This window comes from Typopeltis vanoorti, chromosome 9 (assembly GCF_054136105.1).
Source record: "Typopeltis vanoorti isolate ZY-2024b chromosome 9, IOZ_Tvanoo_1.0, whole genome shotgun sequence".
Classification (NCBI taxonomy): Eukaryota; Metazoa; Arthropoda; class Arachnida; order Uropygi; family Thelyphonidae; genus Typopeltis; species Typopeltis vanoorti.
The window spans coordinates 59435729-59461197 of NC_143557.1; the positions used below are offsets into that span (position 1 = coordinate 59435729).

Sequence of the window (25469 nt, forward strand, 5' to 3'; positions counted from 1 at the left end):
ATATTTTAACACCTTCTTGATATTTATATCCTATGTTCTTGCCAAAGTCCTCCCATGACTTTTGTTTAGCTAGTTTTACACAGTGTTTAGCTTTCTTACATTTGTCTCTGTATTCTCTAAAATTACAAGCTGATTTATTTGCCAGGAACTTTTGATATGCTTTCTTCTTTTCCTTCACTGCCTCTTTAACTTCCTGTGTCCACCATGGAGTTCTGATTTTTGTATCCTTGCAGACAACCTCATCACATGCCTCTCTGGCTGAATCAATCAGTGCTTTCTTCAAGACTTGTCACTGAATCTTCAAGGTATGGCTCCTGTTTTCCAACTCTTTCATTTTTTCTTCAATAATCTTTGTGTATTTTAGTCTACAGTTCACATCTGAAAGCTGCTCAACTTTTATTCACTTTATAAAACTTTCTTACATTTCATTCTTTTCAATATGAAATTCAATTTTATCCTGCTCAAGACTAAACAGTGATCACTTCCAATTTCAAATCCTGTGTACACTCTGGTGTCCTGCACCAGGGAGAAAACATCACTATCAACAATAACATAGTCAATGCGACTTCTTATTCCTTGCTTCTTCACTCCATGTGAATTTGTGCCCATTTTTATGTTGGAACTTGGTGTTAGTAATAACCAGTCCATGTCCTGAGCAGAAATCCAACAGATATTTGCCATTATTATTAGCTTTGCTCTTTTCTCTAAATTTTCACAAAACATTTTTGTGTATCTGACAATCACTTCCTACTCTGCTATTTAGATCTCCAACAAGGACCAACTTTTCCTTTTTCATTGTGTCAGTTGCTTTCTCTAAAGCCTCAAAAAATTCCTCCACTTCTACCTTAGTAGAACCTTCTGTGGGAACATAGGCACAAATAAGTCTCATTGTCCAGTTCCCCATTCTGATATTTGCCCACATCACTCTACTTACTTGAGACCGCCTGCCAATCAAGAAGATTAGCCTCATATTTAGTGTTGAATACTATGGCTGCTCTTTCTTTTCCTTGATTGTTATTGCCTGAATATAACATTTATTTGTATTTATTGTTCAGAAAGATCTCACCAGTTTTTGTCTTTTTTGTTTCAGTCACCCCTATTATGTTGATCTGGTAGTTATCTAATTCCTCAGCTAGTTCCATTTCTTTGCCATTCAGGCTTCTTAAGTTGATAGTACCGATCTTTAACTCTAGTGATGTTGAGTTCGGGTGTGTTTTCCGATTTGTTCCAGTAGTTGACTTTTCGCTGTTCGCCCTGGTTCCCTGACGAAACCAATGTGGGCCTTGTTTAACCAGCGACGCCCCAGCTGGCATGAAATTTTGTCATGTTGTATCATCATTTTGTATTTTGGTTTAAGCAAATAAGAATACAATTTGTTTGGCTAAATCCCAAATTGCCAGCTCATTCTCGTTTGTTCAGTATCCATTTAGATATCCAACAGGGTGCACCACGAGAAGGTGAGGACTGGACATTAGGTCAGAATCAGTTCTCCACATTCTGTTAGAGGCTATTTGGAGGTCTACTCTCAGTTATACAGCTTTGACCTTTAAGCACCCCAGCAAATGAAGTTTGCACCTGAAGTATCTTCAGGACTGATGGAACTCGTGGTAAAGATGGACCAAGCTCTCATCACTACTTGTCTTAGTATCTACCATAACGTAAAGGCACATCTCCTTGCAGACATGTATAATGCTATGCATTAAGGTCAGGGCCACTGCCCAGACCAGTTTTGACCTTTATTGAGGTTTCATCAGTGGGAGGTAGACCCAGGGGTGGAAGCTATGGAGAAGTCATATTTACCTATATGAGTTGCCAAAAGGTGTCTCATCTTATTATTAATTTACTCTGGATTTAGAGAAAGATGTTAGAAGGTTTTTTTTTTTTTTTTTTTTTTTTTCACCACTTGGTTAGACTATAATAAATTTAGTTTAATCTTTTATCCAAATGTAAGAAAATGAAGTCTGCACCTGAAGTATCTTCACGACTGGAAGATATCTTTGAGTCCTTAAAGGTCTAAAGTGTGGGCAGTGGCCCTTTCCTTAATGCATAGCATTATACATGTCTGCAAGGAGATGTGCTTTGCATTATGGGAGATACTAAGACAAGTAGTGATAAGAGCTTGGTCTACCTTTACCACGAGTTGCCTCAGTCCTGAAGATACTTCACGTGCAAACTTTGTTTGCTTACACTTGGATAAAGGATTAAACTAAATTTATTATAGTCTAACCAAGTGGGGGAAAAAAAACTTCCAACATCTTTCTCTAAATCCAGAGTAATTTAATTAATTTATTTATTCGTATGGAGTTCGCTCCCTTTTCTTCCCCATCCCTATTGGGGCAAGTTGAGCCCCCTCATGGGGGGTTAAGTATTTATGGCTGTAGATCTGTGTGTATTCATGGGACGGTTTGCCTGCTTGTGGGATGAAAAATCCCAGATAAACTGGGTGTGTGTGGGGGAAACACCTGCTGTAAACCCCCAAGACCGGCTAACTTGGCTATGGCTGAGGAAGATCCTTAAGCTCCTCACGTCAGCGACGGGAATCGAACCTAGGACACTCCTTCCCCAGGCATATGGTTGCGAAGCACAAAGCCATTAGGCTATGTGTGCGGACAGTAATTTAATAATAAGGTGAGACACCTTTTGGCAACTTCGGGGGGGGGGGGGTCGCCTTGGGAGAGCATTTTGAGTCTCCAGGGAGAGTGTTTTCCAGCATGGCTCGTCCCTGTGTGGGGCTTTGTCAGTGGATACTTTTCCCTGGAATATGGGCAGTTCTGCTCAGTGGTAGGGTGAGCCTGTCACTGAGTGGAACCAACGCTGAGTTGGACAATCCTTCAGTCACTCGTAGTGAGTAATCCCAGGGGTCACCTAATTTTTAGAGAGGCCCTTTACTTAAACACCAGTCTGGGTAGTGGCCCTTCTCTTAATGCATAGCATTATACATGTTTGCAAAGAGATGCGCTTTGCATTATGGGAGATACTAAGACAAGTAGTGATGAGAGAGCTTGGTCCACCTTTAACACGAGTTGCCTCAGTCCTGAAGATACTTCAGACACAAAACTTTGTTTACTTATACTTGGATAAACGATTAAACTAAATTTATTATAGTCTAACCAAGTGGGAAAACAAACTTCCAACATCTTTCTCTATATCCAGAGTAATTTAATAATAAGGTGAGACACCTTTTGGCAACTCATATAGGTAAATATGACTTCTCCATTGCTTCCACTTTAGTATCACCAAATCTGGGTCTGGCTCCCACTAACGAGACCTCAATAAAGGTCGAAACCAGCTGGAAGCTTGGGTGACGAATAGCAATGCTGTAGCCCCTGAAGTTTTAACTGAGGCTCGGCTGTTGCTGTCACCCAGGTAATGGGGGTGGGGGAAATGAATGGCAATGCTGTAGCCCATGAAGTTGACTGAGGCATGGCTGTTGCTGTTACCCCTCAGATGACACATGAGCAAATGAGCGGCTCTGCTCAGTGGTGGGGTGAGCCTGCCAAGGGGTAGAGCCAACGCTGAGAGCTTCTCAGTGGCAGGGTGAGCCTGTCGTTGAGGGAAACAACGCTGAGTTTTTGGAGTTAGAACATTCAATAAAGGTCGAAACCGGTCTGAGTAGTGGCCCTTCCCTTAATGCATAGCATTATACATGTCTGCAAGGAGATGTGCTTTGCATTATATGAGATACTAAGATAAGTAGTGATGACAGCTTGGTCCCCCTTTACCACGAGTTGCCTCAGTTCAGAAGATACTTCAAATGCAAACTTTGTTTGCTTACACTTGGATAAAGGATTAAACGAAATTTATTATAGTCTAACCAAGTGGGAAAAAAAAAACTGAGACATTGTTTGATGCATTTGTCACTAAAATGTGTGACCATATCTGAAACAAAGCATCAATATAAAATTTTTAGTGAAAGAAACAGAAGAAAGTTCCAAAATTATCAACACAAAAAAATATTTATGGAGATGAAATGATGCCTGCAATCATTTATAACTCTTAACATTAAAGTATTTATAAGTTATATCTGCACTGAAGAAAGGCCATAAATTTGAAACAGAACTTCGGGTTGTGGGACCCCAAAGATGTACTAATAAAAGTCAAATATGTAGGGTTGTTTGGAAGTGGAATTATAGAAGGCAAATAAATCTGTAAAGCCAGACTGTTGTCTTTTAATTGTTCTGTAGCTATTTTGTCTGTTTTGCAGGATGAAAAACAATGGAAGGAAAATAATTCTTATAAATGTTCCTTGCATTACAGATGGGATTCTGAAACTACTTCTTTTAAGCAGTGAGCTGCAAGATAACTTATACCGAAGGTCATAAATGTTTCATGATGCCAAGTCATAGAGATATGACTATTATAAATGTTAGATATGTTAATAGAAGATAAGATCTCAAGCAAAATATATTATGCAACTATTATTATATACTTTTGAGGAGAAATGCTAAGAAACAGGGAGCTTAAGGGTCAAAGCTATATAACTAAGAGGAGAAACTCCACATATCCTTTACAGGAATGAGAGAACCGATCAGGGCTTCTGACCTAATGCCGAATCCTCACCTTCTCGTGGTGCACTCTGTTAGGTATCTACTTGGATACTGAACGAACGAGGATCAGTTGGCCATTTTGGATTTAGCTGACCAAATTTTATTTTTATTGGTTATTGTTGATAGTAATATTTTTTCCCTGCTGCAGGACACCAGAGTACAGAGGATTTGAAATTGGAAGTTATCACCATTTAGTCTTGAGAAGGATAAAATTGAATTTCATATTGAAAAGAAGAACATATAAGAAAGTTTTAAACAAATAAAAGTTGAGCGGCTCTCAGATGTGAACTGTAGACTAAAATATACAAACATTATTAAAGAAAAAATGAAAGCATTTGAGAACAGGAACCAAACATTGCAGATTCAGTGGCAAGTCCTAAAGAAAGCACTAATTGATGCAGCCAGAGAGGCATGTGATGAGGTTGTCTGTAAGGATAGAACTCCATGGTGGACAACAGAAGTTAAAGAGGCAGTGAAAGAAAAGAAGAAAGCATATCAAAAGTTCCTGGCAAAATGACAGCTTGTGCTCTTAGAGAATACAGAGACAAATATAAGAATGCTAAACACTCTGTAAAACTAGCTAATAAAAGTCATTGGAGGACTTTGGTAAGAACAAAGAAAATAAATATGAAGAAGGTGGCAAGATATTCTGGAGGCACCTTCTTCATATTTATTTGTTCTTAAATTATTAAAAGTACTTAAGTGCTGTAATTCCTTTTACAGCACTCTTTCCTCACAAACAGAGGAAAGAGTGCTGTAAAAGGAATTAGAGATGAAAAAGGTGACATGAAAACAGGAGAAAAAGATATCCTTGAAGTATGGAGTAATTACTTCGAAAAATTGCTAAATGAAACAAACAGAGGTAAAAAACACTGACCAGGCATCCAGTCAGGAATACATATGTACTAGAAAAAGTGATCAAAAGCCTGAAATGTGGAAAGGCAGCAGGAGAAGATGATATTCAACCGGAAATGCTCAAGTATGGAGGTATAAAAGTCTTAGAGGGAGCTGCACTGCATAGTTCAGAAGGCATGGACAGAAGGACAAATTCCAGATGATTGGAGTAGAGCTTTCATAGTACCCATATATAAAAAGGGAAATAAAACTAAACGTAAGAGAATTACAGAAGTATTTCTCTACTGAGTGTAACTGGTAAGATATATGCAAGTATACTTGAGAAACAGTCGAGAAGGATTGTGGAAGAGAAGCTTGAAGAACAAGCTGGATTCAGGCCAAACAGAGGCTGTCAGGATCAGATTTTCACTTTACGACAGATATTTGAGAAATCATTCGAATATAACAAAGATCTGTATTTAAGTTTTGTAGATCAAAAAGCATATGATAAGGTGCCAAGAGAGAAGCTATTCAAAATGGTACAGTTATATGGTGTCAATGGGGAATTATATCAAGCAATAGTTAGTCTTTATTTGAGTTGTAAGTCAGCAGTTAGAATTGAAGGAAGTACAGGAAGATAGTTTTCTGATAAATCTGGTGTCAGACAAGGATGTACCTTATCCCCTCTGTTATTCATTATCTATATGGATCACATTATGAAGGAAAATGGTATTAAGCTTGATATCAAAATTGGAAATGTTAATCTCAACTCTTTGCTTTATGAGGATGATGTTATACTTCTAAATAAATCTGCTACAAGTCTGCAAGATTCCCTGACTAAAGTGAATAACTGTTGTAATAGATATGGTATGAAGGTCAGCATTAAAAAAAGACAAAGACAATGAAAATAGGCAGAAACATTGAAGATATCAACTTCGTTGTGAATGGAAAAGCTATAGAACAAGTAAAATATTTCAGCTACTTAGGCATGATTTTTAGTGAAGATCGCAAATTAAGAGAGAAATAAAGCAAAGCAGTATTCAGGCCAATTTTAACTTATGGATCTGAGAGCTGGGTCAGAAGTAAAACACTTGACTAAAGACTAGAGCCTGCAGATATGAGAGTCCTGAGAAAGATTAGGGGCATGAACAGATGGCATCAACGGCAATATCATATTAAAAATGAGGACATTAGGAAAGAACTTGACGTGTGCATCCAGGAATGCGATATTAGAGCTAATCTCAGGTGGTATGGTCATAAACAGAATGGGAGAGGAAAGATTAGCAAAACAAGTGTTCTCTGCCAGGTTGGCAGGAAAAAGACCCTGAGGAAGACCAAGATATAGGTAGATTGATACAGTAAAAAGTGCCTCAGAAGATAGAAATATAAGATCTGATAATGTTGGAGTCTTGACAGGTAAGAGACTAATTTGGATGAAAATTGTCGATAGGAAGTTAGTAATGATGTAATTTTTCATGTAGCACTATCATATCCTGTACACCCCTTGAGGGTACATGTCAGGAATTTGATGATGGTGATGATGCTAAGAAAACTAAAATGACGATGATAAGATATATATAAAATCATTCTATTAACAATGTGAATGAGATCATAATCTGCCTTCACAGAGACAGATGTAAGACTGCACAAAAGAAACTTACCTGAATACATCTTGTGCATATAGGACTTCCATTTGATCGTATATGAAAGAATTCAACAGGAGCAATCTCTTTAAATGCTTTTCTTTTCCCATGATGGATAATAAATTTTCTTTTGAAATGTGAAAGAAATTTCAGATTTTCTTGTTGCTGTAAAATGCAAAAACAGAGAAAATAAAAGTGTATATATATATATATATACACACAATTGTTGTGAAGTAGAAATATCGATATTAAGAATATTTTTTGCCAATTAAAACAAAATTTCTATTGAAGAGATTTTGTTTCACTGCTAATTCAGTCTACTGGGTAGACTGTACTACCCTGTAGAGTGAGTTTTTTTTTTTTTTTTTTTTAAACAACTTCATGTTTTATTTCAGTTGTTAAAAATATTAATTTTTAACAACTACAAACACCCAATATCTTTTACTGAGGTTTGTAGTTGTTAAAAATAATACACATAGTAAAACCTGGATTTGGCATAAATTAATTTTTAATTTGAAAACAAAATGCAGCCCCATTTACTTTTGATTAATTTGAAACATATCACATCAGAATATAAATGTTCAGTACACCTGTATGTCAAATCTTTCATCATGTAATGATGAGAAATAGGTAATAGATGAATTTTATCATCAGATGTGAGACTGTCACCCTTCTTACTGGAAGCTTTAAATAGCTTGAAAAAGACCAACGTTGATTTTCCAAGATTATCAAACCCATAGTCCATCTACAATAGTAAATTGTAGATGGACAAGTTAAATACTTAGTGGGTGAAAATGCCATAAGACTAAATCTAACAGCAAGGTATCAGGAGGCTCCTGAGTCATATGGCATCATGTCATCTGACATATTTATGACATTGCAGGCCTGGTTGGCTGAGTGGTTAGTGTATCTGTTCACCAAGTGTATCAGGATTCAAATCCACAGCCAAAAGGCTGGGGGTTTGAATCCTGTTGTGGGCATGGATGTTTTGATTGTCTGTGAAAATACTAGTGGTGGTGGGCGATAGATGGTGTTGGGTAGATGATGATTGTAGTTGGTCAATTGAGTGGTGAAGACAGAGAGTCATAGAGTAGGTGCCTTCCCTCAATGAGTCACTGGGCTCCCTGGAGATGTCATGTAATAATAACAGAAATGACAAATGGGATGATTGCAAATTCTTTCTTTGTTTCCAGTCTCTGGAACTTGACACAATCTCAAAACACATCACAGAAATTATTATTATTATTATTATTAGACTTCCAAGGGGTCAAGGATTCATCTAGGGAGGCCTTACATCACCCACACCAGCTGTTATACTTTCTCTTAAACTCATTCACACTAGATGCACTCACCCCTTTTTTAACTATGCACGAACTTAACTTCCATGGATGCTCCCCTTGTTCTTTTCATACCTTCCATATAATGAAAAATTTCATCAACCTATAACACCCTCTCAAAGTTTATAGACCTTTATCATATTACCCTTCTTCAATCTACCAGTGTCTGCAATCCAGATACCTCAATCTATCCTCTTAATATATATTCCACAATCCTGATAGTAACTCTCATTGCAACCTTTCCACAGCTTCTTAAGCCTGGGAAAGAGGTAAAATGTTTTATATATCCTAACATGTCAATGCTCGTTTCAACATCGCAATTATCCTACAGTTGTATTTGAAATTTTTGTAATGTGATCTTTAAACTTCAACTTTCTATTCACTATAACTACAAGATCTCTAGCCTTTTCAGTTACTCCAAGCATGATCACAGTAATATAATATTTTTGTAATGTGACGTTTAAACTAACTTTCTATTCACCATAACTACAAGATCTCTAGCTTTTTCAGTTACTCCAAAAGCATGATCACACCCATATAATATGCTGTTGGATACTGAATTGTACCAAAGTGCTTAACTTTACATTTACTAACATCGAATTGACAACCATTATCATACACTTTTCCAGCTTATTCAAATCACCCTGTAAATGTTGTATATCAGTAGCATCTCTGTTTACCCTACCTATCTTTGCATCATCAGCAAGCAAATGAAGATCTCCTGTCAGCCCATTTCCAATATCATTAATGTATAGATTATTAAACAATGGTCCAATGATTGATCCCTTTGTCACACAACTGGTCACCTTAAATCTGACAGATTCACATCACCCATATACCACTTTCTGGTACCCCATCAGCCACCCATTTATCCAAGCTAACAGTTTATATTTTAATCCTATATTCTCTAGTTTATGCAAAACTTTTCATGTAAACCTATCAAATACCTTAGCAAAGTCCAACAGCATCATAGTGTATCCATTCCCTTTATCCAACTCAGCCATAACATTATTATAAAATATGAGCAAATTGCTCCAATATGATCCCCCTTTAGTAAACCCATGCTGTTCCTTGCAAAGTATATTTTGTTTGTCCATCCATTTCTGCATGCAAGCTCTTCTTAACTTTCTAAAATGTTTACAATTACTCCAGAGATACTGACAGATCAATAATTAGACACATCAGTCCTTGCACCACATCCTTGTGCAGTGGAATTATCGTGCATTCTTTCCATTCCTGTGAGATCTTTCCTGAGCTAAGACTCAAATTATACAAACATGTCAAGGACTTAGCCAGTTTGGCTGAACATTTCTTTAGCACATGTAATGATATCCCATCTGTCCCAACTGCCAAATTCTTGTTCAGGTTGTGCAATAGTTCTATAACCTCCTTCTCATGTACCTCTATCTCTTCATCCAATGTAGTTGTAGTACTATACACTATGTTACATACACTAGGTTGATAGATCTTGTTTTGGTAAAGTGAACACACACAGTGCTCACTTCATCAAAAACTTATCCTTACTGAATGAAAACAGAAAGCAAGGCCAGATCCCTAGCCTCATTTTTTATGTAGTGACATCTGAAATACCTATAAAGGATTTGCTCTATAGGCTTTATTTTCTTTAAAAACAAATTTAAAGCTGCTTGCTTCAACCTCCTGCTTTTATGACTGGTACAAATTTTCTATTATGATTTTAAGAACTGCTGGGCCAAAGAAATGAGGTGATTGGAATACATATTCTTCAACTGAAGACTTTTGAAGGTTTTGAATCTTCTTTAGAAAAGGTGGCAACTGTGTTTGAAATAGTAAATTGGTTGACTAAAGATTTCTGCTTAAGAGATAAATAAATTGGTGCATTTGAAAAGGAGCCTCTCACCGATGAATTTAAGAAACAGAAGAGCAACGAACCATCAAAGAAAAGGAATTGAAGAACTTCATTCTACCGATACCTTTACATTACAAAAACTTATTAAGGCTTTTTAAAAAAAACCACTCCAGCCTAAAAACTGAAAAGTGATGACCTAAATTTTGAATGGAGCTCAAATATCTTAGCCATGGTCAGGAATGCTTTGTCACTACAGAGAAATTTACTGAGAAAAGAAAAACAAATTTAGTTCAGGAGAAATTACATGCAGAGTTTCATTTTAAGAAGCTCTAAACAGCAAATTTTGTAAACCTTTTCCTTCTACATAATTAAATAAATGTATGTCTTTATTACTTCATCACTTAAGTACTATATTTTCATTTGTAGCTTAGTAGCCATTTTGGGGTGGAATTATATAATTCTAACTGTATTTCTGAGAAAGCAACCTCAATTCATGATATTGAGCCTATGGGAAATTAGGTTCAATTTACAACAGCTTGCTTTTTAGGAACCAATTCGGTCAACAAATTCGATCTTCTTTCTTATCCATGCATATATGGGTAAGAATCTTCTCCATCTAGCTCTGTCTCTTGCTAACTCAGTCGTCATTCTGTAGCTGGGTGATTGTGATCTATCCTTTAGCAACTGGAGCCATGTTCTTTTTGACTTCCCTCTTAGTCTGCTTCCTTTTATCTGTCCATTCAACACAATGTTCAGCATTCTAGTGGAAGGCATTCTTTGGAGATATCCAAACCATCTGAACTGTTGTTTACTGATCTGATCCATGATGTCATCTCTGTGGTTTAAGTCATTTCTAATTTGATCTGTTTTATGTTCTGTCCAGTTGGTCTTGTTTATTTTCCTTAGGCATTTCATTTCAAATGCTCCAATTCATATGTGGCTGTGGGGATTATGACAGTTTTGTAGAGTTTTAATTTGAGGCATGTTGTTATATTGCTGTTGTTCCATATCTTATTCATTTTGTTTGTGCCTGACCATCCTATATTGAATCTGTGCTTTACTGGTTCAAGGTTATTTAGTTTATCTGTAATAAGGCTGCCAAGAAATATGTAACTGTTCATTTGTTCTAGTGGTCCTTCGAGATTTACTGTTAGGTTTTCTTCTGCTTTTCCAATTTTTATTACTTTTGTTTTGTTCCAGTTAATTCTCATTCTGTACTTTTTGCATTTACTGTTAAGGCTGTTTATTGTTTTTTCTAATTGTATCTTGGTTTCAGCCAGAATGATAATGTCATTTGCATATTTAATATGGTTTATGTTAGTTCCATTTATTTGTAGTCCTGGTTCTTCATCTATGGCATTGCATATTTCTTCTAGCATTATTATGAATAAGCGAGGTGAGAGAGAGCATCCTTTGATGACTCCTTTTTCTACTTTAAATATATCGGTCTTTATTCTATCAGTTTTAATGAATGCTTTGGTGCCTTTATAGTAGTTTTTGATGAACGAAAAGATTTCTGAGTCTATTCGTGTATCTTTGAGGATTTGAATCAGTTTATTTCTGTCTATTGAATCAAAGGCCTGTTTGAAGTCTATAAAGCAGCAGTATATAGGCATATTGTGTGCCCAGTATTTTTTAACCTATGTTGTTCACAGTGAAGACATGATCTATTGTTGATCTGCTGGCTCTAAAACCTGCTTGGTCAACTCTTATTTGTGAGGTGTGAAATGTAATTCAGCTTGTCTTTGTATATATGTGTATACTCCAGATGAGGACCTTAATATGAAAGTCGAAACATCGGGAAATTAAAACAGTTATTTATAACATGGTTGTAGAGTCCATAATTTGTCTAAAATGAATGCTGATCACTGTGTAACACTAAAGGAAAGAAGTCTTTCTCCTCTTTCATTTATCTCATCCACACCAAATTTGCCCATTACATCTATCATGTCTGGTGTGTATTTTCCAATTTTGGTGTTGAAGTCTTCTCCCACCATTAAAAGGTCTTTTTTACTTGTTTTGTTTATTTGGTCTTCTAGGAAGTGATAGAAGATTTCTAGATCTTCATCTCTATGTGATTGATCTGAGCATATATCTGAATTATTTTGTAGTAGACTCCTTTTTTCTTCCCTTTTTATTCTTATGGCAATTATTCTAGGCGCTTGTGGTTCTACAGATGTTATTGAGTTTATTAAGTTTTTAATTAGTATGGAAACTCCCTCTCTCTATGTATATTGTCATTCTCTTCCTGAATAAAACATTATTTCATCTTTTATTTTTATTGATCCTTCTCCTGGATCAATAAAAATAAAATGACCTACAATATCCCAGCTAATATTCTCCAATTCTTTCTCCATTAGTCTCTGAGTTTTCCTGTTTTGGCTAGGATTCCTATATTTACAGTTAGGAGATTTGATGTATTTTGTGCTGACCAGATAGCAAATTTCTCGACTGCTTCCTATGATCTTGAGGCAATTGCATTGGCTTCCCTAGATGTGGTAGCATTGTCTCTAGTCTGTATTATTCTGGTATCCATAGAGGTTTATTATATACGGTGGTATCTCGCTAATCTGAACCTCTTTAGTCCGAACTCTCCAGTAATTCGAACTGCAGTTTGAAAGAAAAAAAAAAGTTTTATTTATTATGTATTATTATTTTGTGTACTATTATTTTGCCTTCAAACTGTACTCTATTATTGCAACCAATGGATCAGAACACAATACAATTCATTAAATTAAAAGATTGTAAAGACCTGCTTTTAAATGTAATTTCCCAAAATTATGACGTTACCACATCAATTAAAAATATAAATTTGAAGGATGTAGCATTCTCAGATGCTGCTGCTTGGGAAGCCTCGAACCTGAAGCAATTTGAGCATCATGGAAAAAAACTCTGGCATTATACAATTTACCAAGAAAACTACGGTGATATACAAAAAGAGGAAATTCAAAACGTGCATAATTTAGTTAAAAATATAAATCCAGAAGTTGATATTTCACAAACAGATATTAAGGAATGAATTACAGGTAGAACCGAAAGTGAATTCGAAATCAAATCAGATGCTGAAATTAAAATATGACGATACAGAATGAATTAGAAGCCGATGATGATGATAAAGAACTCGAAAAAAAAGTAAAACATGAAGAGACAGTTGACAGTTTAATATGTGTATAGAATTTGCTAAGTAGAATGATATGCCATTCCACAAAATTTTATTGCTAATGCTGCTCTGAGAAGAAGCATTCGAAAAGATTTTAGCTTCCAAGAAGCAAAATAAAATCAGTGACTTTCTACAGAGAAATAAAAAAAAAATTTTTTTTGTGGGTTATTTTGTGAAACTTTTTTTGTGTGTTGTGTACAAGAAAGTGATATTGTTTATGCAAATTAAGTTAGTTATGTACTAAACTACACTATTTTATTAAATCAAAATCCTCAACAATACAGATACTTATATACAAACTAAATTTTTTACTAAAATAAGCTTGTATTATTTTTTAAGTTTCACATTGCAGTACAGTAGCTTTTTTTCTATCAGTTACTTCATTTAACGAGCACAGTTTTTATTAGTTTGGATTAGTGAGATACTACTGTATATATATCATTGGGGTATCAGCATGGAGTTTATGTCTCCTTATGAAGGATATAACATGTATTTGCAAGTTAATATCTGGTACATTTTTTTTAGCATACTTATTTTAACTTATATATAAAATTTATTTCAACTTTTATAATTAAACAAAAATTATAATTTATTAATTCACATTCTATATGAATTAACAACTTTATACAGGGCGGGCCAAAAGTCCGATATTAACTTGCAAATACATGTTATATCCTTCATAAGGAGACATAAATTCCGTGCTGATACCTCGATGATATATATACAATAGCATCTCGCTAATCCGAACTAATTAAAACCGTGCTCGTTCGGATTAGCGAATTTTCCCCCAAGAGACAACAAATGGTACATCAATTTAATTCTATAAATAAATGAAGTAACTGATAGAAAAAAGCTACTGTACTGCAATGTGAAACTTAAAAAATAATACAAGCTTAATTTAGTAAAAAACTTAGTTTGTATATACAGTACCTGTATTGTTGAGGATTTTGATTTAATAAAATAGTGTAGTTTAGTACATAACTAACTTAATTTGCATAAACAATATCACTTTCTTGTACACAACACACAAAAAACAAGTTAATATCTGGTACATTTTTTTAGCACACTTATTTTAACTTATATATAAAATTTATTTCAACTTTTATAATTAAACAAAAATTATAATTTATTAATCCACATTCTATATGAATTAACAACTTTATACAGGGTGGGCCAAAAGTCCGATATTAACTTGCAAATACATGTTATATCCTTCATAAGGAGACATAAACTCCGTGCTGATACCTCAATGATATATTTGAAGGTATTTGAAGTTTTAATAACCTTTTCTTTATTTTTCTTTACAGATTTTATAAAGAAGACATGGAGATTAATCATGGAAAAATTCAGGACCAAATAGCGAACACAAATTGTGAAATTTTACTATCAAAACCAAGGATCAATAATTCTGACCCAACAAGCATATCGTCGTCATTACGGTGTTAGAGATTCTCCAAGCGAATCAGTGATTAAACATTTGATTAGTCGTTTTGAGGAACAAGGTTCAGTAAGCAACCTTCCATGAACAGACAGACCATGCTCAGCTAGGAACGAAGTTGAACATGTAAGGGAGAGTGTTGCAGAAGATCAGAGCACATCAACTCGAAGGCGGTCTGGACAGGTTGGAGTCTCTCAGATGTCACTCTGGTGTATTCTGAAAACCTTGAACCTATTTCCATATAAAATCCAGTTGGTGCAACAGCTCATGCCACCAGATTATGCCCACAGATTTCAATATGCTGTCAGATTTCACGAATTAGCAAGGAGAGATCCTGAATTTATCCACAAGCTGATAATGTCAGATGAAGCACATTTTCATTTGAATGGATTCATTAACAAACAACACTGCAGGATTTGGGGTTTGGAAAATCCTAGAGCAATTCACCAAAGGGAATTGCACCCTCTTAAGTGTATGGTATGGTGTAGGGTGATGATAGAAGAAGTGATCAGAACTTACTTTTTCGAAGACCATGTTGGGAAACCCTGTCATTGTTAAAGGAGATGAATATTAGTCTATGATCGAAAATTTCTTACTCCCAGCAGTTCAAGATAAACATGACATGTGGTTCCAACAGGATGGAGTGAAAGTTCACATAGCAAGAGCCACAATGCAACTGCTCAGGGAAATTTTCGAGGGAAGAATAATTTCCTGCGGTTGTGACATAAGCTGGCCATCGCGTTCTCAAGAACTGACGACTCCTGATTTCTTCCTATGGGGTTATATCAAACAAAACTGTTTATGTTAACAGGTCTCAGACAGCTGAAGAACAATATTTGGGCAAAATCAGAGCACTGGAACCTGAAACACTAAGATGTGTCATGAAAAACGCCTTACAAAGCGCACGTTTGTGCGAAGCTGAAAATGGATGCCATTTACAAGATTCAATTTTTCACATCTAGTGAAAATTTATTTCCTAATATATACTGTATATTTATTTATTTTGTATGGAGTTTTCCCCTTTCCTCCCCATCCTGTACAATGAGTTAAGCCCATCTAATGAGGAATTAAGCATGTATTTTATGACTGTAGATCCATTTGTGTGTTTACAGGGCTGGTTTGCCTGTTCTGAGGGACAAAAAACCCGAGTTTCTGGGTGAAAAAACTCTATACCTCCATATGAGACTGAATAACTCACCTTTAGTTGAAAGTCACCAGATAAAGGTTCCTCATATAATTGATAGGAATCGAATGCAGGTCTTTCCGACCAAAGAGCTTTGTCTTTAACAACTGAGCTACAGCAGCTCTATACTCTATATGATGCTATGTTATTGTAAATTGAAAACAAAAAATAAAGGGGTTATCATCATCAAAGATGATGATGGACCTTCCTATCTACAATTTTCCTCCAAATCAGTTTGTTACCTGTCAAGACTCCAACATTATCAGATCTTATATTTCTATCTTCTAAAGCACTTTACTGTATCAATCCACCTACATCTTGTCTTCCTCAGGGTCTTTTTCCTGCCAAACTGGCAGAGCACACTTGTTTTGCTAATCTTTTCTCTCTCATTCTGCTTAAGTGACCATACCACCTAAGATTAGCTCTGCTAAGGTATTCCTGGATGCTGACAATATCAAGTTCTTATCTAATATCCTCATTTTTAATATGATATTGCCATTGATGCCATCTGTTCATGACCCCAATCTTTTTCGGGACTCTCATATCTGCAGTCTCTATTCTTTGGTCAAGAGTTTTACTTCTGACCCAGCTCTCAGATCCATCATTTAAAACTGGCTTGAATACAGCTTATTTCATATTTTGGCTAATTTCTCTCTTATTCCATATAAATTTATTCAGTTGACTTCATACCATACCAGCTTTGTTGATTCTGTTGTTTATTTCCATATTTAATTTCCCATCTTCACTAAAAATCATGCCTAAGTAGCTGAAATATTTTACTTGTTCTATAGCTTCTCCATTCATAATACAGTTGATATTTTCAAAGTTTCTACCTATTGTCATTGTCTTTTTAATGCTGACCTTCGTACCATATCTATTATAACAGTTATTCACTTTAGTCAGGGAACCTTGCAGACTTACAGCAGATTTATTTAGAAGTATAACATCATCTGCATAAAGCAAAGAGCTGGATTAACATCTTCAATTTTTATAACAGGTTTTAAAACCACTTTCCTTCATAATATGATCCATATAGATAATATATACCCTTGTCTGACACCAGATTTAACATTAAACCACTTTCCTGTACTTCCTTCAATTCTAACTGCTGACTTATAACTCAAATAAAGACTAAGTAATGCTTGATATAATGCCCCACTGACACCATATAACTGTACCGTTTCAAATATGGATGCCATTCTCTTGGCACCTTGTCATATGCCTTTTTCAGATCGACAAAACTTAAATACAGATTTTTGTTATATTCCTGATTTCTCAACTATCTGTCGTAAAGTTAAAATCTGATTCTGACAGCCTCTATTTAGCCTGAATCCAGCTTGATCTTCACCAAGCTTCTCTTCCATAATCTTTCTCAACCGTTTCTCAAGTATACTTGCATATATCTTATCAGGAATACTCAGTAGAGAAATACCTCTGTAATTATCATATTCAGTTTTATTTTCCATTTTATATATGGGTACTATGAGACCTCTACTCCAATCATCTGGAATATGTCCCTCTGTCTAGGCCTCCGAACTATGCAGTGAAGCCACTGTAAGACTTTTTTAACTCCATACTTGAGCATTTCTGGTTGAATATCATCTTCTCCTGCTGCTTTTCCACATTTCGGGTTTTGATGGCTTTTTCTACTTCAAGGATGGATATGTATTCCTGACTGCATGTCTGGTCAGTGTCTTTTAGCACTGTGCTCTCATCACTACTTGTTTCATTTAGCAATTTTTCAAAGTAATTATTGAATTCTTCAAGGATATCTTTTTCTTCCATTTTCATGTCACCTTTAAAATCTCTAATTCCTTTTACAGCACTCTTTCCTCCACCAAGGAGGGAAGAGTGCTTTCCACCAATATTCTTGATATTTATTTTCTATGTTCTTACCAAAGTGCTCCCATGACTTTTGTTTAGCTAGTTTTACACAGTGTTTAGCTTTCTTATATTTGTCTCTGTATTCTCTAAGAGCACAAGCTGTTTTATTTGCCAGGAACTTTCGATAGGCTTTCTTCTTTTCTTTCACTGCCTCTTTAACTTCCTGTGTCCACCATGGAGTTCTGATTTTTCTATTCTTGCAGACAACCTCACCACATGCCTCTCTGGCTGAATCAATCAGGGTTTTCTTCAAGGCTTGCCACTGAATCTCCAAGGTTTGGTTCCTGTTCTCAAACTCTTTCATTTTTTCTTCAATAATCTTTGTGTATTTTAGTCTACAGTTCACATCTGAGAGCTGCTCAACTTTTATTCGCTTTAAAACTTTTTTTACATGTTCTTCTTTTCAATATGAAATTTAATTTTATCTTGCTCAAGACTAAATGGTGATCACTTCCAATTTCAAATCCTCTGTACACTCTGGTGTCCTGCACCAGGGAGAAAACATCACTATCAACAATAACATAGTCAATGAGATGTTTTTTATTTCTTGACTCTTCTCTCCATGTGAATTTGTGCACATTTTTATGTTGAAACATGGTGTTAGTAATAACCTGTCCATATCCTGAGTAGAAATCCAACAAGCATTTGTCATTATTATTAGCTTTGCTCTTTTCTACATTTCCCAAAATATTTTTGTATGTCTGACAATCATTTCCTACTCTGCTATTTAGACCCCCAACAGGGACCAACTTTTCCTTTTTCATTGTGTCAGTTGCTTTCTCTAACGTCTCAAAAAATTCCTCCATTTCTACCTTAGTAGAACCTTCTGTGGGACCACAGGCACAAACAAGTCTCATTGTCCAGTTCCCCATTCTCATATTTGCCCACATTACTCTACTTGAGACTGACTGCCATTCAAGAAGACTAGCCTCGTATTTTGTGTTGAGTACTATGGCTACTCCTTCTTTTCCTTGATTGTCATTGCTGAATATAACATTTTGTATTTATTGTTCAGAAAGATCTCACCAGTTTTTGTCTTTTTTGTTTCAGTCACCCCTATTATGTCGATCTGGTACTTATCCAATTCCTCAGCTAGATCCATTTCTTTGCCATTCAGGCTTTTTATGTTGATAGTACCGATCTTGAACTCTGGTGATGTTGAGTTGGGGGGTGTGTGTGTTTTCAGATTTGTTCTAGTAGCTGACTTTTCACTGTTTGCCCTGGTTCCCTGGTGAAAACAATGGGGGGCCTTGTTTAATTGGTGACGCCCCAGACGTCATGAAATTCTGTCATGTTTTACCATCATTTCTTATTTTTTCTTAAGCCAATAGGAATACAATTTGGTCAGCTAAATTCCAAATTGCCATACCATCCTAGTTCGTTCAGTATCCAGGTGTATACCTAACAGGGTGCACCACAAGAAGCTGAGGATTGGACATTAGGTCAGAAGCCCTGATTGGTTCTCTGCATTCCTTTAATGGCTACGTGGTGGTGTCATCTCAGTTATATAGCTTTGACCATTAAGCACCCCATAAAGGAGTTATTAAATATAAAGGAGTTCATTTATTTGTATTGCTGTTAGCAAATTTTATTTTTTTTATGTATATATAAATGAATCATTTTTTGAATAGGAATGCTCAAATTATCTTGGAGAACAAAAATAAAATATAATCCAATTATTTTTTTTTATTTTAGAAGTGATAATTCCATCATGATAGGTTAAGAAAAAGTTTTTTCCCCTTTTGCATTGCTTTTCTTTCTGATGAGAATGTGCACATTCTCAGGTTTTTGCCATGCTCATCAGAGGGTTCTTTTCTTTTCTGTTGGAGGAATAGCACCTGGAAAATGGCAGAAAACCTAAATGGAGGTAAATTGGTTCCAATACAACCACAAGTATTCAGAAATGATTTGTATTTTCCAACAAGAAGATCTATTAATTCCATTTTGAAATCAGTGGGCTTCTCTTTTGACCTGATTTTCCATTTCCATACTGCTATCTCCAAAAGTTGAAAAATATTTTCTCGTAACATTTATTATTAATAATTTCTTGTTATTAAAATCAGTTACAATGTGGGAGATGACAATGGCTTTATTCTTACATCAACAGTCCTTCATTTGAGTTGAATGAATTATTAAGAGTAGTCACATTATGCTTATTTTTCCATTTTATTTCAAATTACAAGAATAACTATAATCCCCAACTCTCTCTCTCTGCATGACAAAGACAAATACTAAATATTTCACACTCATGTCTCAGCCACACATCTGTCAAGTATCATGCTGCCCATGCACCACCCCATTAATAAGAATCTAAATTCCATCTTAAGCCACACCTAAAACACAAAATAACTGAATGGGAATGGCCATATGAGTATTTTTGTTGAGTAGTGAAATGTGTTACTAAATTATTATTGATAAAAGCACTATCTAGATTATGGCACATTATATTCAAATCCTTAATCAAGAATTTTTTTTTTTTTCCCCCATATTTCAGTAATACGTCAATGAATGTCATAGCCTACTCAAACTAGCAGGTCTAATCCTTTGTTAAGTAAGTTTAACAGTTCTTGGAATAAATACCATTTTAACTTTTGACATGCTGTGTAATATAAATCTGCCTCTTTTTTTTTACATGTTGGGGTGCAGCATAATTAATTCTGTGTTAGTTACTGTCTTGTTATTTGTATGTGCACTTACACTCTTTGCTTATGATGATGACCTTGATATGAGATGAAATGTTGAGCTGTAACTTAAGTTTACATCTCATTTATTAATATAAATTATTTTGTTTCTCAAAATTGTGTTTACTCCATTAAACCTATACCTGTACAATTTTCCAATACACTCTCTGTTAACTGAGTTGGATTAATATAAATATCAATCTGTCAAAACTTTTTTTTGCAAAATCTGGATTATCCTTAAAAATGTCTTCCCTTATTAACTACTGCTATCATTTTATAAAATGCATCAAGATCAGTAAAACAGGATCTCATCTTAATAAACCCATCCTGATCACCACAGAAAATTTGCCTATCCACCCATCCATTCTTATATCTTAATCCAAACTAATGTTTCAATTATATTTATTGTCAATGAAGTAATGCATAATATCTGTAATCTAATACTATCTCTTATAAAACTTTCCTTATGTAGTGGAATTAATTTGCCTATCTGCCACTCTTTAGGAACTTTTCACCATAGATTTTCATTAAAATCTATGAAATTCCAATGTCTGATCAGAATACAGAGTACTGATAATACATTGGAAATTTCACAGGCCTCTGGCTCAGCCACCTCTTAAACTCTATCTGTTCCTTGAAATAATATTACATTTAAGAAATATTTAAAGAAGAGTATAGCTTGGAAATCGGTTAAAAATAATTCTTAAGCAGTACTTATCTCCATTCTTTTCATGTACTATTCTAGTTCAATAGTGAATTTTATATTGGGACGCAAGTTGTTCAAAGATTATCTGAACAACTTGCATCCCACTAGAAAATTCACTATTGACTTGTCGAAGTAAACAAAGAGAAAAAAGGTTACCCTTCTCCATATATAGAAAACCTAACAGAATGAGAAGAATTTTAAATGCCACTTCACACCACCATCTGTTGAAAAAGATAGGCATAATTAAAACTTTATGAGACAGGGCATACAATATATCAAGCACACTAATTAAAAGGAATGAAGAACTGCAGTACCTGAAACAGAACCTTGCACTTAATGATTTTGAACCCAAGACAATCAGAAACATTCTTAATACATCTCCTACAACCCTCTTACTTAAACAAGATTTCAAGAATGTAATCACACAGTCTTACATCAAAAATGTCACAGACAAAGTGGCTACATTGCTCTGCAAGTACAACATAAAAGTGGCTTTTTTATCTTTACAAAAAATATCAATTCCTACATCCATCAAGATCTCCACATCACCACATGAAAAAACCAGGCGTCTATGAGATTCAATGCTCTTGTGGCATTTGTTATGTAGGTCAGACAGGAAGGTCGGGAGAGATCCGCAGTTCTGAACATGTAAAAGATGTCGAAAAAAAGAAGAGAGTATAAATTAGGCCTTGCATTACTGGTCATTAAGTACTCTAGGAACAAACAAAAATATCATATATTGATAATAACAGTTTCACAAGAAAATTTAAAGATGCTTCACAAATGCTTAGGATCCCTACACAATGTAATAAAAATCAAGACTTAATTTTACATTAAGTATGGTCAGCTTTCATCAAAAATTTAACTGCCATTGACCTAGGATATAGCATGCGTGATACCATAGAACGTGATAGCAACAACCATCAATGTTCCAACATGCATACAGTAATGAATGTATTATTTGTATTCTGGTTTATCAATTATTTAACAGTTGTGAAGTTATCAAAACATCTAATATGTGTAATTAATCATTAATAGGATTTTGCTGTGTAAAACTTTTGTGTACCATTACCCCTGATGATGTAAGTTTTAAGACACGAAACTTGTCGGGTTTTAATTGTTTATTTTTAATAAACTCCTTATATTACAATGTGGTCTCAATACCGAAAACTTCCTGTAGAGGTGAAACAAAGTTTTTTCACAAAACTAGTTGAATTAAAAAATAATTTTTTTTACTTCTTTGTGAGTGGTTTAAAACTGGAAAATATTGATTCTAATTGTTAAAAAAAAAGTTTAATTTTCTTGACCAAAAAGCTCTGGAAAGACTTTTAATGGGATTATAATGATCAAGTGCATATAATAAACAACTTAACAAAACAACTCTCTACACCACACGATCAAATTCACTCTAGAATTTGCAAAAGATAACCAATTATCATTTCTGGACACTTTAATTAAGAAGCTTCCGAATGGTGGTATCAACCTCTCAGTTTACCGCAAACCTACCAATACAGGACGTTATTTACATTTCACTCCCTGCCACCACATTTCTCAGAAAATTAGTATTGTACACATATTGAAGAACTGTGCCTCTCTCCTTACAGCAGATCAACAAGACCTCCAGGAAGGATTTACCATGAATGGATTTCCTCGAAGACTCATCCACAAGATACTTTTCTCCACACCCTGACAAAGACAACAAGATGATATACGTTATATTTCTACCATCGTCATCCCATACTTAGAAGCAGTTTCCAATAAGATTGCTAGACTCCTTAGACCACATAAAATAAGAGTGGCCTTTAAAACCACGGAAACGATTAGACAATTCTTAAGATCTCCAAAAGATAGCCATCCTTTCTCCAAATATGCTGGAGTTTATAGCATACCCTACTCGTGTGGCTTGAATTACATCGAAACTTTAAGGAGCCTTGAAATTAGGCAAAAAGACACATAGGCGACGCCAATAATAACAGAGAAGAAAAACTGGGGTTAGCTTTTCATTTCTCAAGAATAAACCATACCATAGAGTGGGATAGAAGCACAATTCCTTACATGGAGGAGGACTTCCGCTCCCAAATTTTTTAAGGAGGCCACAATATTTGCCCGCTGTTTACAAAACCTTAACAGGAACTAAGGACTAATCTTGCCTGTGATCTGGAAGACCCTTATGTTATTTGACAGAAGTGTGTTTCTGTCAAACTGAGGTGATCGAAGTCCTTTGTCAGTGGCTGCTCTTGGCATATGAAAGTTATGGAAAATTTCTTGTCTGCAGATCCTTCAACTCGCCAGAACTGAATTATAGTGCCAACTATAGAATGTTCCTAAATAACAACAAGTGATATCATGCACGCTCTATGCATGTATTGTACGCGCTCTGTTCTTTGTTTAATATAATTGGAATCGGTTGATTATAGTCTGTAACAGTTTTTTACTTTTTAGTGCCTTACATCAGTTATGTACCCTGAAGATGTCAACAGCCTTAGTTGGTGAAACTAGTTGGTATAACATAATTGTTTATTATATTCACTTGATCAATATAATCCCATTAAAAGTCTTTCCATTGATTTTAATTTTTCTCATTTATTCTCTTCAAGTGAGATATTTGAACATAAATGGTAATAATACTGTAATAATACTTAGTGGGACTTTCCTTTATCAGTGTAGGTGGAATGGGACAAGAAGCGTGTTTCTGTCAAACTGAGGGGATCGAAGTCCTTTGTTAGTGGCCACTCTTGGCACATGAAAGTTTTGAAAAATTTCTTTTCTGTGAATATCAAATTTTTCCCTATTTTTACACTATATTGTTTGAGAATTTAGTTCCCTTTGATCAATTTTTTTTAGATACAAATCAGCTTACATACGAGGATAGTTTGAAATGTTCTCAGCCTGAACCATCAATGGCAATACTATCGGCAAGATTTTTTTTTTTCTAAGTTGGTACATCTGTGATAAGCATCCATGTGAGATTGCAAGTCATTCTATCAAGTAGTTTGTTTTATACAGCTGTCTGAAGCAAAAGTGTTATTTGTATCCCTTGAAATGGACAAAATTGAGTATTGTGCCATTATAAAATTCTTTGTAAAAGGAGGTTTAACGCCAAAAGAAATTCATTCGAAGTTCATAAAAGTTTATGGGCACTCTTCTCTTTCGTTTCTGACAATTAAGAAATGGACTGCCGAGTTTAAACGTGGCCGCACCAGCCTTGAAGATGATCCACGTGAAGGACGTCCAAAAAGTGTAACAACACAAGAAATCATTGATCAAGTGCATGGTATTGGATGACTGGTGTGTCAAAGTGCGTGAAATTGCTGAGGCTATAGGCATTTCAAAAGAACGTGTAGGATATATTTTGCATGAAGAATTGCAAATGGAAAAGCTTTGTGCAAGATGGGTACTTTCTCATAGCAGATCAAAAATGCACTCGCATAAAAATCTCTGAACAGTGCTTGGAGCATTTTAACAAGAACAAAATTGATTTTGTGCATCGATTTATTACTATGGATGAGACTTGGATTCACCATTACACACCAGTCTAAACAGTGGACAGAAGCTGGTTGTTCAGTGCCAAAGAAGACAAAGTCAGTTCCATCAGCAGGAAAGGTCATGGGATGCTAAAGGCATTTTGTTTATTCATTATCTTGAAAAGGGTAAAACAATAACCCAGGAATATTATTCCAATCTTTTAACCAGAGTAGATGAAAAAATTCGTGAGAAAAGACCTGGGTTTGCAGAAGAAAAAAATCATCTTTCGTCAGGACAATGCACCTGCCCACAAAGGTGTTTTGGCAATGGGAACCTTAAGGGATCTGCACTATGAATTGTTGGAAATCCACCCTATTCTCCAGATTTGGCTCCCTCTGACTTCTATCTCTTCCCAAAACTAAAATTCTCCCTTGCTGGTCAGCATTTTTCTTCGAATCATGAGGAGATTGCAGCTGTAGAGGGGTATTTTGCAGATCTCACTGAGAACCACTACGGGGACGATATAATGCCATTGGAGCATCAATGGAATAAATGTATTAGTGTTAAGGGAGATTACGTTGAAAAATAAAAATAATTTTGAAATTATAAATTCATTTTTTCATTGTTAGGCTGAGAACTTTTCAGACCATTCTCGTACTTCAGCATGACAAGCTGTTATGTCGAGGAGGTGAAAAAGAACCTTCTGCAGATGTTCAGAAACCAGTACCAATTTCTGAGTCAGCTAATGTAGATCCATCCCATA

General features: G+C 35.2%; 1 protein-coding gene across 2 annotated transcripts in view; it reads right to left on the reverse strand.

Annotated features, from left to right (window-relative positions):
- Window positions 1-25469, reverse strand: part of fliI (FLII actin remodeling protein) — a 437463-nt gene that overhangs the window by 63896 nt on the left and 348098 nt on the right. For both annotated transcript variants that reach the window (XM_090398141.1, XM_090398140.1), the window contains exon 27: window positions 7043-7189. In XM_090398141.1, coding sequence (XP_090254267.1) covers window positions 7043-7189 — 147 coding nt within the window. The remainder of the gene's footprint in view (window positions 1-7042; window positions 7190-25469) is intronic.